The sequence below is a fragment of the Aphelocoma coerulescens genome, chromosome 2 (assembly GCF_041296385.1).
Source record: "Aphelocoma coerulescens isolate FSJ_1873_10779 chromosome 2, UR_Acoe_1.0, whole genome shotgun sequence".
In the NCBI taxonomy this organism is placed as follows: domain Eukaryota; kingdom Metazoa; phylum Chordata; class Aves; order Passeriformes; family Corvidae; genus Aphelocoma; species Aphelocoma coerulescens.
In genome coordinates this window covers 133,483,728-133,498,278 of record NC_091015.1, presented here as the reverse complement: position 1 = coordinate 133,498,278, position 14,551 = coordinate 133,483,728, and the positions used below count along the sequence as shown (strand labels likewise).

Below are 14,551 nucleotides of genomic sequence, written 5' to 3'. Positions count from 1 at the left end.
GCAAAAGGCATGGAAAAGGCAGCACCTCTACTTCTTTACTATGCTTATCTCAAAACTGCTCTATCCCATCATATCAAAGTGTATATATATATATATCCAGCAGTTGAAGCTTCAGGAAACCTGAACTTACCATTTAACCCACATTTCTGTTCATGAGGTTTTGCCATTTTTAAAGAATTTTTTTTAAATAGCCTCAAGGAAAAAGCAGGATGAGGCTTTATTTTCTATTCGTTCTCCTAGCTGTACTATCACTTCTCGAAATCACTTTCTCATATTTCATTATTTTACTCTTAGTAGACAATATTACACATACACAAGGTATCAGATGTACTAGTTTATTATTGTTTCTGCTGGGAATACTAGTTATTTTGAAATATCCCACTTGTGCAGAAGAATGAGTTACTAAAGCTATAATATTATTCCCCCCCCCGCTACAGTACTTGTCAACTCCAATTTCGTTTTGTTAGGTTTCATACTAAAAAATGGCCGTTTTACAGTCTGAGAAAAGACCTTACAATCCAGTTCCTTCCTCACAATAAAATCATACACCTAATTCTCAGTCTCTTTCTCATACTTACAAATCCACATGGCGAATCTGTGAATCTAAACCCAAATAATTAACTATATATTAACAACTAAGTGATCAGTCTTCTGGAGTTACTAACATTGGTAGTGTCCAAAGTAACATAGACATTTCAGTCTGATTTCCAAAGTAACGAACTCACATTCAGCATTCCCCACTTATCTTCTGCCATTCAGAAACTTGTTAAGAGTTTATCAGTATCTCCTGAATAGTCCTTCTACTAATTCTGCATCAATAAACCACAGTGACAACTGTGACTTATACCAATTACTCAACTGGATGTCAAGTCTCAGCACAAGCTAACCTTACAAGTCAAAATTAAAAGGCTTTTAGTAACTGGTTGTATAGATACTATTTGAGTTTGGTTTTTTTCTCCCTGGTAATCCACTAATATTTATTGGGCACTGATTTTTAGTATAGGTTTTGATGGCGACTGTGTTACTTTATCATATGATTTGCTGCCTATACATCTTGGAAGATGTAACGTCAGCCACTGTGTTATCCTGCCACATGGCAAACAACTACCCTGTAGTGGCAAGTTAATTTGAATATCACAAAGCCTTGCCTTGTAACAACGGAAAACCCCATCAAAAGGAAAACGGAGTAGCACACAATTTTTACATCACCTTACCTTTAACTGGAAGTATTTGGGGTAGATGAGGTAGGAAATCCTGAAAGCCCAACTCACAGACTGTTGGAATGAACAAGAAGCAATACCTTTCCTGCCCAGAGAAAAGCCAAAAATATTTGGTGTATTCGTTTAATGAAAGGAGACAAGGAATCAGCCCTCAGGGAATATATTTTAATTTAGCTCTGTGTGATTTTCCCATACTATTGGCAGAACAGGTATAATTAATACAAGAATGAACTCAAGAGTGATTTAGTGGCAAACAGGCATGTTAAGAGTATCACCTAAACTGTAAATATATAAAACACTTTACCTAACTTCAAACAACAGGAGAAATACTTACTGTTTCAAGGGAAATTACCTAAAACTACTCTGTATGAAGTCCCTAAAATGTACCTAGTATATAGCAACCCAATGCTACATTCCACATCAAAAGATATTTGTTTGAGAGAAGGAGAATGAGATGACAGCAATGTATTAGATACCTGATTTCTCATTACTATGATGGCATGCATGAAATCCTACCCACAGCCCGATTCCAGCACTACCAGGCTTGGGATCAGCTCCATTACATACTCCACCTGAAACTGAAACAAATTTAACTGACCCACCGAGACACAGAGAGATGCAGAAAATAGTCAAAGCAAAGTATAAAAAATTGACTCTTTCTACTGTCACTGAGTCTTCTGAGCTGCTTGGGCCTTGCACTGTTTTGAGTACAGGTATGTATTTGAACCACACGTTTAGCTTTCTTAATTTAGCTTTCACTTTTAAGTAAGAGGTTCAAGCAGACTGAGCCTTTTCAGGGCTTGTCGCCTAAACACTGACTCTTTCTTTGAGACTAGGACACAGCTGTGTGATTCTCAATTTCTGTAACAACTTGAGGATAGTACTTCTCAAAATACTCTTTGTTCCCTTCCAGAATCTATTCACATGTGGTAGCTGATGTTCTCATGTAAGTGATATCTATCTACATTGAGATGTAACATTAACACACCTTCTCCTCCGCATTTCTACTTTTCTTTAATGGCAGAGGAAGGAGTAGCATGAGGCCTCAGTTTAACGCCTAAGTTTTTAGTTTCTCCCAAAATTCTTCTTTAAAGATTTATTGTGCACACCATGAGAAGCCTGTAAGCTCATGTCTTGACAAGTGCCAATACAATTACACTAAATAAAGTGAAATTAAGCTTCTAATCATAGGAAGCAACAAAATTATATATTTTGATTATGAATGCTTTCTGGTGATCATTTTGCATGGCATACATTATGAATTCTGGAAAGAGAAATAAATAGTTTCAAATCTAACTCTTAATAGAAGCCACTATTATAAATGAACATCAGCAGAAAAGCAGTAATTAAAATATACTTTAATATACTAGTTAGGAATAAACCACAAATAACCTATGTCTCAAACACATTTGGAGTGCCAAACTCAACTACCAAAACCAAATAAAACAGAAAAAGAAGCAAATACAGTATAAAATATCGAGAAACAATACATAACAAGTTTTGAATCATAATACTTACATAATTAGACAAGATATTCATAATATTACAATAGAACTGTCTTAGTTTTGGGTCCATCAGATGCAACAAATATTTTTTTTCAGAAATTTCATACACTTTCACTAACTGTACCAGAATGTAAAACATCTATATGCATTATGAAATGTAAATAACCCCTATTTTCTGTAAATGGCATTAAATTACAGTTTCAACAATTGGAAAGGCTTCACCAACCTGATTAATGCATCAGAAAAACTAAATATGAAAAATATGCTGGGGTGTTCTGCAGCACATGGCAACAGAATCAGTTTTCCTACATGGATTTCCAACACCTTCCTCTCAATAAATTCTGGTTTAGAAAGACGGACAGAAAAGCACATTTTTAAGTATTTCATTCATAGTTTTGGCTTGGTTCATTTTGTTACAAGTAATATTTTGTGTTGTTATATATATCAAATTCTGCCCAATATTATAAACAGCACTATGATTCAGGGTGCAAAACCTAAGAAACACTCCTGCAACAAATATATTTTATTTGGTTTTTTTTAGAATTTATATGTGTGATTTTATATATATAAATAAATCTCTCTGGCCAACCATCAAAAGCCTGCTAAATTTATCCTTCACTGAATGTTCTTACTGGCAGTAATTATTGTGAGCAAATTATCTGTATATAAAATAAAGGACAATTTATTCAGAGAAATGGATACTCTAGCAATTCAGAAAAACATGACACTAATCAGCCACATGTTAACAAGAAAAATACCTTTAAGCTCTGCTGTGTTTGGATATAATTTCTTGCCTTCACATCCTTGCCTTACAATACAAATTAAATTCACAAATGTCTCTTTGAATAAGCCCTCTCCCTATCTATTACTCGGATGAACAATCTCCCCTCAGTAGCTGAAAAGAGCCCCAAAGCCAAGGAATTCACTGAAGCAGTTCAAACACCAGCTGTATGGGGATACCAAAAATCCAGTAATCATAGTAACTCTCACTCTGCTGTCACCTCCCTGAATTTTCTGGATAGGTCTAGATCAATCCTGTTCTCTCAGCACAAAGACAGTGATTTCAAATGTGTTTAACTGAATAGTAAAGAACCCTCACCAGAGTTCACAGTGTTCCCATGCTCTCTTCTGAACCTCCAAGTGAAGAAATCCTGTCATTTTTTACTAAATTACAAGTTACGGTTGTAACTGATGTTTTTCCTACTTGCTTTCCCTGCATGCTCCAAAAAGAGAATGTGATTGCTAAGGAACTGCCAGCAGTGTAGCACACAGACCAGTCTCAATCAAGCGGGCCAGAACTCCCCAACCAGCTTGTGAACTCCAACATTCATATTATGAGTTTCAGTGTAAGCTAAAGAATATATGCGGAGTATATGAGGATGCAATTGCAGATTACTATACTGGAGAGTCAGCACCCTGACTAAAACAGATGCAGGCACAAAAGCAGTTACATCCATTGCTGGATTTCCTTAGATATATTGCCACAGAATGATTTGTCCAGTATGTCTAAACTAACCTGAGTGTCCTAAAGAAGTACAAAGTAGTTTGGACATCAATTTATCCAGCATCCTAGGGATATCCCGTTCCTAGGGATGATACAAGATCAGGGCAGGTACATAAAGATACTTTATCAATATGCAAATGTGAGAGGTTAGCAAATGTGACACCCATCTACAAGAACAGCCAGAAGCATCTGGCGAACTATAGATTTGTCAGCCTGACCTCAGTGCCGGGGAAGGTCATGGAGCAGATCATCTTGAGTGCCATCATACAGCACATGAATGAAAACCTCAAGCCCATGGGGATCAGGTTCAGCCAGTATAGGTTTATGAAAGGCAGTGTCTGCTCGACCAACATGATGTCCTTCTATAACAAGGTGACCTACCTACTGAACAAGAGAAATGTTGTGGATGTTGTCCCCTGGACTACAGTAGTTGACACCATTACCCCAGTATTCTCCTGGAAAAACTGGCTGCTCACAGCTTGGACAAGTGCACTTGTTCATTAAATGAAAAACTGACTGGATGACTGGGTCAGAGAAAGATGGGGAATGGAGTTACATCCAGCTGGTGGCTGGTCACCAGCTGTATTCCCCAGGGCTCAGTATTGGCACCAGCCCTGTTTAATATCTTATCAATAATCTGATGAGGGAATCAGGGGCATCCTCAGTCAGTTTGCAGATGACACCAAATTGGGCAGGAGTGTTGATCTACCGAAGGAAAGTTCTGCAGAGGGATCTGGACAGGCTGATCAATGGGCCAAGGCCAATGGTATGTATGAAGTTCAGCAAGGCAAATGCCAGGTGCTGCCCTGGGGTCACAACAACCCCACCTAGTGCTACAGGCTGGGGCAGAGTGGCTGGAAAGTTGCCCAGTGAGAAAGGGCCTGGGGTGCTGGTTGATACATGACTGAACATGAAACAGCCATGTGCCCAAGAAGGCCAATGGCATCCTGTCTTGGATCAAGAATAGAGTGGCCAGCAGGACCAGAGCAGGGATTGTCCCTCTGTACTCAGCACTGGTGAGGCCAGCCTCAAATCCTGTGTTCAGTTTAGGACCCCTCACTAAAAGAAAGACATTAAGGTGCTAGAATGTGTCCAGAAAAGGGCAACTGGTGAATGGTCTGGAGCACAAGTCTGATGAGAAGCAGCTGAGGGAGATGTGGCTGTGTAGCCTGGAGAAAAGGAGGCTCAGGGGTGACCTTATCACTTCTACAACTCCCTGAATAGTTGTAGCCAGGTGAGGGTCAGGCTCTTCTCCCAAGTAACAAATGACAGGACAAGGATCCAAGCCATGCTAGGGAAGGTTTAGATTGGATATTAGGAAAAATTTCTTCATGAAAATTTTGTCAAGCACTGGAACAGGATGCCCAGGGAAGTGGCTGAGATGTGTAGATCTGATGCATAAGGATATGGTTTAGTAGTGGGCATACACCTTCTCCACTCTTGTTTAGATACAGGTTTAAAAAAACCTTTGGTTTCTTTTACAAACTATAAATGAATGACATTTTAGGCCTCTGCACATCATTATATTCAGTACACTTCTATTCCTTCATAATTAATCATTCTTTTGAAGCTTTTTATTAACTGATGTAACTTATTTCAACTCAAGAGAAGCTAGTATCTCTAGCTGTAGTTAGTTTTCTCTCTCCACTTTCCCTTTAGCAATATAAAGCACATTCAACCTCACTTTCAACCCATTTTATGCTTATCTAACCAGCAGCTGCAACAAGTGTTGTAGTATGTGACTAATTCATTTAATATTTTTTCTAATATTACAAACACACTCTTAACCAAGCAATAGAACTTAGCTTGCTGAAATTTATTGTCAGTCTCAAAATTCTATTTAAACATCAAATACCTCTATTATTAAGCACAGTAAAATGCAAGAGCAGGATTCTATTAGGACTTTAAGCACCAAATTCCTCTTCTTCAAATAACAAGTTAGAGCTTTGCCTATTCTCAGATCAACTAAAATATTCTCACAGATGTTTCTGTCTCTTAGCAAAGGGCCACAAGATGAACTGAAATCAATGAACTCCATGAATGACATTAAACAGACCTGCGCATCTCTCTTGCTCAGTGACTTTATATATTTGCAGAAGAAAAAGAAAAACTGAATATGGTATTTGCTGAACTTTTACCTCAGAAAGATACCTAAACCCACACCTGATGGAGTCCGAGTGCTCTTCTAGTGGACATCTGTTACACACACTGGCACCAGTGCACTACATCTGCCACTGAAAACTTTTCAGTGTATAGCACAGCCAGTCTCTGCGGGCAGAGGAGGCCTCCTGTCTCCCAGGGGTGTCACTGTCTGTGCGTGCCCTACATGGCACATGCCCACTGGTAGTTTTGCTGATTTCTCAACAGCTTCCAAAAACAGAAGACCAGCAAAAGGGAACATGAGGAGCAATTCACACATCTTTCTCCCACACAATCATTCTACTTAAATCACAACAAAATAGGTTACAGGCCAGAAAACTGTTCTGAAGATGTAGTACAACTCACATCATCTTTCCCAGGGCTTTGTGGCCTCTTTTCTGAAAAATGATGTATTCTAGTCACATAATGGAGGAGGTTTTGTTCATCTGGGAAAGTCAATAAAAAGGAACAACTTGTTGCTAGTATTAGTATAATTTATCATGCCTAGAGTCAGTTTCCCGCATGTTGTCAAAGATCTTCAGGAACCAAGGAAATCAGGAACGTCTGTCAAACCAGAGGAAATGTACTGAAAGCACTGCAGATTGCATACCCTTTCATTAAAGACTCAGAGACTCATTAGAAAAACAGTATATCATTAGAAAAACAGTATAGATATTTAAGGGGTAGACTACCAGACACTTGAGCTACAATCAAATGAGCTTCAGGCAAATGCAATCTCCACTATATTCTATTTATCTCCTCTTGTTATAAAATGTAAACATATTACCAGATAACCTTTCAAGGGTGTTATAATGATTAAAAAATTACCATTTAAAAAGCTCTTGAAGAAAAAAGGCATTCTAAAGATTAGAAGAAGAGTTATTAAAGCAAACAGAACACATCAGGTACCTCCCATAGCAATAATTGAAAAGTTTATTACTACTTGAAGTACATTTCTATCTTTAGATTCTGATTTGTTACTGTATAGAAGGAATTTACAGATAATAAACAGGAGGCAAACAATCACTGAACTTTCACTTAAGATTTATACATTATGGGAAAAAAAGCATTTTTTTTGTGAAACAAGCTTCGAAGAAAAGAAGAGATGGTTTTACAAGCCCTGATGCTCCAAACACTTAAGTTCAGCTCAGATATAAGATTATTTGCATTGAAATCAGAGAGGCTTTTCAGAATCATACAGACTGGCATATGCATCAATTGAAGGAAATTGGCTTCAATTATCACCACCTTTCACTTCAACCATGGTTTTGTGAGTCAACCTCCTGGGTACCCTTTGGAGTGGTGCTACAGAGTTAGCTATTCCATAGCATCTGTTAACATATGGTAACATTCTTAGTACCATGAGCACACATAAAGATTGGACAAAACCAAGAAATTGCTGCTTGAGCATTATGACTAAATATCATGGAATCATAGAATCATTTAAGCTGGAAAAGACCATTAAGATTATGAAGTTCAACCAGTGCCCTAGCACTGCCAAGTCTATCACTAAACCATGTCCTTAAGTGACACCATCTACACATCTTTCAAATACCTCCAGGGCTGGTGACTCAGCCACTTCCTTGGGCAGCCTGTTCCAATGCTTGACAAATCTTTCCATGAAGAAATTTTTCCTAGTATCTAACCTAAATCTCCCCTGGCATGACTTGTGGCCTTGTCCTATCACATGCAAGAAGACAGAAAACTCCACCTGGCCTCTTTTCAGAAAGGTGGAGAGTGAGATAAGTTTCCTCTGATCCTCCTTTTCTCCAGGTTAAACAACCTTTGTTCCCTCAGCTGCTCGTCACAGGACTTGTTTTCTATACCATTATTGTGTAAAACAATACAGAATGTCTTTCCCATCTTCCTTACTTGTAAAAACTTTAAGAATGTATATCTAAGTCCAAGTGTGCTACAAAAATCCTTATACTTTTACTCTGTGTATGTTTATGCACAGCAATACACTTAAACAATTATATTCTTAGACTTAAATAATTGATTTTTTAAAACCAAACGAGTCATGCTTTGGTGACCGTACAATCAATATTCACAGCATTTTCAGGAAAAATAACAGTTCAGTCCTCTCCAATGTACATCAGTGAGATACTGAGGGAATAACATAATTTCAAAGTCTCAATAGACTTCAGCCAAATGTGAAAGACAGCTTAAGCACAAACATCATAGAATTCCAAAAGGGCTGCAGAGTTTCTCATAGAACTACTTCAGCTCCTGGTTAGATTTACAAAACACAATATTTGGCATTATGATGTATAAAAAATGAGCCCCTCGATATAATTTTCAGTCCCAGACCTCAATTGCATGATCCTTTAACATTTACAAACACATGCGAATTTACAGTTCTCAGCTTTTTAAAATCAGGAAGATCCTTTCCACTATGATGTTATCTGTCACTAATCTATTTCAGACACCTGCTCAACTGCACACACTCAGAAAGTCACCAGCATGGGAACAGCCCTCCTACGCATCTTATCTTACACAGAAGGAGTGATAACTAAAATCAGAATATAGCCCTGTAACGCTCTTTTCCTTCTTTGCACACACATTTCTTTTGAAATGGATAACAATATAATTGTTTCTTTTATTTGGAATATAAAAGAATTCCAGCTAAAACCTTCCTTGGCCCACCTAGAAGATGGGTTTTTCTTAAAGAAAATATGTGAAAAGTCAGCTTCATTCTTTTAATATCTAAATAAATCAACCAAATTCTGAAAAAGATTCTCTTGAACACACAAAAAGATGGAAGTTTGTGGTCTCCATTTAAAGTACTGTACATTTTAAATCATCTGCTATAAATAGTAGAATTTGTTTTCCCACAGTCCTGACTTACAAGCATGAAGTTTTGTTATTTTTTAAGAAAGGGCTGAATAAACAAAGAATACTGAACTCTAAAAAGAACAAATCAAAGAGCTATATGCTACAATGTCCTGGAATTCAGTGACGGCAGAAAGCCATGATTTGAATATAGTTATACTGCATATAAATTGTGTAAAAAGCATCAAAGCAGTTAATCGATTAATGTGGTACATAATAAAAAATAATTCAATTGCAGTATCAAACAGTCACTGACCTGGAAAATATAGCAGTGAAAAATACCTACATTTGCTGATAGAAAGTCAAGTTCTTTATGTTATCTTCAAAGGAAAACTAGAACACCTGCCCCATGCAACACAGTCATATCCTTAAATTTTGAACAGTTCTGCAGAATAGAGCCTAACCATTATATCGAATATAACACACATACTGTCAGCAAGTTGCAAAATGAGAATTAAAATAAAAGCCAGTTTCTCCAAAGCACAGCACTTTCAACACCAAGATGTGCATATTGAACTTTCTCTCAGTGGTCGTTACTATAACATAGTGATATTATAATCAGTACAAGCATGGCTACTCCTCAAATATGTCAGGATTTTGCCTCAGAATCTCACAATCATTTATGAAAACACCCTACCCAAACTGGAGGTCCTGTTCATGAACTTTTTTAGTTTTAAGCTGATTTTGTATAAACTTAGTCAGTTTTTGATGAACTGCACGATAGAAAGATATTCCAGGTTTTGCATGGCACAAAACTAGAATGTATGCTTACAATCAAGTACTTATCAAAAAACCCCCAAAACACTAGTTTTTACATAGATCATATTCTACCCAAATGTCAAGACACTAGAAAATTCCTTTATGCTGCCTTCCTGGTTCCAGGCACCTTTAGGGATTCAAGTGTCTGGAAGAAAAGACCTATACATCTATTGGATACATTTTTCTCACTGTCTCCACAGATATTAATGTAAGATTCTATCTTATAAGACAAATATTGAGTGATCCAGTCCATTCTCTTCTTTCTTGTAAAAACAATGTATGTATCAAACGTAAAACTACTGGAAAAGGAAATTATTTATTAATTCACAATTATGCAGAATAATTTTTTTTTTACCATGAGCACAGTCAAGCACTGGAACAGGCTGCTCAGAGATGTTCTAGAATCTCCATTTTGGAGAAAGCCAAAACCCACTCAGAAGAACCCGCTATGGCTTATTTTTTTGAGGAAAAGGTTGGGCTCGATACCTCCAGCAGTCCCCTCCAAACTCAAATACTTTATGTTTCTCTGAAGACTACAGCAAGGACACAAGAGAAATATAGAAAGCAAAAAGAGCACCATGTGTTTTCCTGATTTTTAGATTAAGGTCTAACCTGAAAAAAAAAAATTACGCCAGAATTCATAAACTCAGAATGCTGAGTTATTCTGATATTCTGAATTTTCCATGCTTTGATCCCAAATAAATTTCCATAGAGCAGAAACTGTGAAAAAACATTGAAATCCATGACTACTTTTTAAGCATCATACACTGAAACTTTGAAAAATAGCAGAAAAGAGATTATTAAGTAAAATCAGAACTATTATTAATTAAATACAATTAGTAATTCTAGGAAAGGATGGCAGCAGCGAGCATCAAGCCTTCTAGAGTGCAATTTACGATTTAAGATACAATACAGTCTAGAGGAAAATTACAATCAAATCCTCTGAAGAGGTTACAAATTCACATTACATAAGCTTTGTGTAGCTAGTAAGCCAAAATAAAATCTACTGAAGTTAAAACTGTGATACTGCTAAGAAAAAGAACCAGATGAAAGATGGGGAAGCTGATTTTGTTCCTTGTACAGAAATACATTCTGCAAGTAGAACTTGGAAGGGATTTATGTAGGAAACCAAATTAATTACTTTAAGCACCTGAAGCGTTTGATTTAATGGGATTTTGATACAGCTGGGAGTTTGTTCACACACATTTATGTCTTCCTTACACTTCTCCTGAAAGTTTCACATTTAAACCCTATGAACCTTCACGCAGCTGCTGAATACTTTAGCTCCAAACACAGGGAGCAGTTTCTGACTAATCTCTGTTTGATTTTTTATAATAAAAAAATTCAGAAAATACACATAATTTTTTGCAGTTACCCAGTAGTTCCATTGCATCATCTTCATTGTCAATGTCTTCTTCGGTTACAGATGGAGCTGTGCTTTGAGCAGAATCAAAGGAGTCCTGAGAAAGCATGGCAGCCAGCAGTTTCTTATGTTGCTGCTGTTGATGTTTTAATCCTTTGGTCTTTGGCTCCATTTTTAAGCTGTGAGGGAGGAAAGCACAACTTTCTCTTACTGGTGCTCTCTTCAAAATATGCCACTCATTCCTTGATCATTGGATGTTCTAAAATATTTTGTGTTTTCAGTTTCTACCTAAAAATTTGATTGAATTTGGGAAATTTCCCATTGACTTTATGTGCATTAATCAAGTTTAAATAAGCTACACATATAGAAAACAGGATGTCAATTACTAATCAGTATTGCTAAGGCATTAATGCATAGCAAAAAGCTGACAACAAAGAACTGCTCCCTTGAGTGGTTTTGATACCATTACCCCACAGGATTAAGGGCCTTATAACAATTTTCCTGATTTGCTGAGTTTTGTCTCTGACCTAAATAACAGAGAACTGGAATTGCAAAGAAGTTAGAAGGGTCTAAGATAGGACTTGCTACAGTTTGCCATTTCTGATTCCTTAAAATATCAACATAAAACAGACAGAAGTTTGGTGCCCCACTTGAGGGGCACCTCATGAGTGACACCTCAGACTGTCCTCACAGTGTTGCAGGAAGGCAGAATTGTTGCAAATATATGATCTGTAGTATAATCAACAATCGTTCATTTCTCCAGCAAAGATAAACACTAATAAGACAAAGTGCACCTTGGAGATGAAGAATGGGCTTTGAGTTTAGGACATCAGGTTATGGATGGGGCCTCTGCAAGCTCTAGTTCATTTCACGCTCTAAGAGACAAGAGTGTCATAATAAAAAACACTCAAATTCCTCATTATGTACATACATTATCCCTGGAGGAAGATTCCCAAGAGCTTTGCATCTTCTCAGAATTCCTCCAAGAAATTTTTCATGTAGAAAACTACTAACAGTGACTTGGAAATGAGTTTAATCCTATTTTCACGGTGTTCAAATTTCTGAAAGATGAGCTCAGTACCAGCAGGATTGCCATCAGCACTTTTCTATGGTCTCTTATCACTTATTAATACCTTGCATTTCTTCCTTGCAGCAGCAACAGAGAGCAGTGCAAAACCAGTGACAAACAGAATCTTTCCTCTGTAGCAATCCAGAACACCAAGGGCAAAAAGGTGACCCTTCATCCATTTGAAAAGACATCACTAATACTGCTACCTCAGACTGGCTACACTGTCTTTCCCAGTCATAGCAGTGACACCTGCCCTTTCAGCTGCTCTCTTTTTTTCCTTTTTTTGAGTTACTGGGCCACGCTTTCAAATAAACGACATGTCTGCTTCTGTTGTTCATCATCACAGGAATGCATGTTTTTCAGGAGGAAATGGTGATTCTGTCACATGACACTGATGGCACTTACTCTACCAATGATTTGTCAATGCCTAATTCCCTGGATATTTATATAGTTTCATATATGTAGCATTTCGTTATGTTTAGTGACAGGTAAAACAAAACATACTACCTGGAAATAATGGAACAATTACAGTTTTGACTTTCCTGTTCTTACACTTTTACTGCATATTAAGATTAGTTCTAAGAGTTTGCCGGCTTATCCCATAAATCCTGATAAATAGTGATCAATAACCTATCACTTTTTATTAGAAATGTTGCTAAATAAAATTTAACAAGATAAGATTGGAAACATTGAATGGGAGTTTTTCAAATTGCCCCCCTTTCATTTGCCAGGTAAAAACGTAATTTAATTATTTAAGGCTACATTAACTATGAAATACATAAAAATTCTTTACAACTGATAACTTCACTCTTTTGATAGCAAAACTTATACTCTTCACACTGTTTTTAGATTTACGAGGTATTTGCTACATTAAAACCAAGTTATCATTACCTAGTACTTGTCTCATGCATTTGGTGTATGGTCAATTCCAAATTCTGCTAATAGCACTTTAATTCACAGGAACACTGAATCAGACCTTGAAGCAACCGCCAGTTATTAGTAAACTACTATTAAATACTCAGATTAATCTTGATCAACTTTTAAACTTCCATATACAGTTGGCATCAATTTTAGTATCACCACTATCTTGAAGTTCTGCAACTTTATGATTCCTTTGCAAGACTGCAAACATGATTTTTATACATGCCTTACAAAAGCTGATGAAATGCTAATGAAGCAAAGATTTATCCCAGACATAAAATCAGTCAACCAAATGTAAATCCATGTGCTGCATGTAATTTAGTAGTTACTGATTTCCACTGAAAATCAGTACTCCCACTTAACGATATATATTTTTCAATAGGCCTTCAGCACTTACTGCACCTAAAAACAGAGATATCAGCATCCCATGAGTCTTTCCTGGCATAAAGTTCCCTATATTCTCCTTATTCACACACCAGGCAACCTGATTTTGTCATGATACTCAACAAGATTCCTCAAATACTACTCTCAAAGCCATTCATCACATTTTTTAATTATAGCATTAGCTGTGAGGTTTCTCACAGCTTGTACCACCCTCTACAAAGAGAAGAATGTGCTGCTTTGAATCATCTGTTCCTCAGAACTAGACCTCTTTGCTTCCTTCTGGAAATTAGAGACGCTTATTTCCTGCTCCTTTCTATTGACAGAAGGGATACAATATCCTCAATTTGCTCTGCAACATGGAACAGATCTTTATTCAGTGCCTTTACTGGACTGCTGAATAAGGAAAAAGAAACCCAGGTCTGCTCAATCAAGCTGTAGTCCCAGTTGCTGACTCCATTATTTTCCCAGGAACTGCACTGGAAAGACCCAGAGTCCGAGTTGTGTTGGTTCCTGTCAAAGGTCTGGCTGAGGGATTGTTACTACACGCTGCTACTTTTTTGAAATAGTAGTACTCACAGCTACCCCCATGAAAATTTAATTAAATGAAGTACTCATGGATAACAAATATTCCCAAGATGTGAGGAAAGTTAATGAATGCAGTCTGTAAGAGCACAGCTAGTCACACATTAGTTTCAGTGTGACAGGGAGTTGAATTCCAACATAGAAACCACCTGGAAGAATGTGAAGTGAAGGAATACCTTAGACCTTTTCAAAGGGAAAGCAGAGAGTTTCTGCCTTCTAAAAAGGAAGAAAAAGGTGTCTGCTGCAGTCAAAGTACTTGTTATAACCAAGGAG

The 14,551-nt window shown here is 37.1% G+C and overlaps 1 protein-coding gene across 5 annotated transcripts in view; it reads right to left on the bottom strand.

Annotated features, from left to right (window-relative positions):
* The window catches only part of C2H8orf34 (chromosome 2 C8orf34 homolog), a 151,475-nt gene that overhangs the window by 79,754 nt on the left and 57,170 nt on the right, over window positions 1-14,551 (bottom strand). For all 5 annotated transcript variants that reach the window (XM_069004912.1, XM_069004909.1, XM_069004911.1 and 2 more), the window contains one exon: window positions 11,335-11,501. In XM_069004912.1, the coding sequence (XP_068861013.1) occupies window positions 11,335-11,501 (167 nt within the window). The remainder of the gene's footprint in view (window positions 1-11,334; window positions 11,502-14,551) is intronic.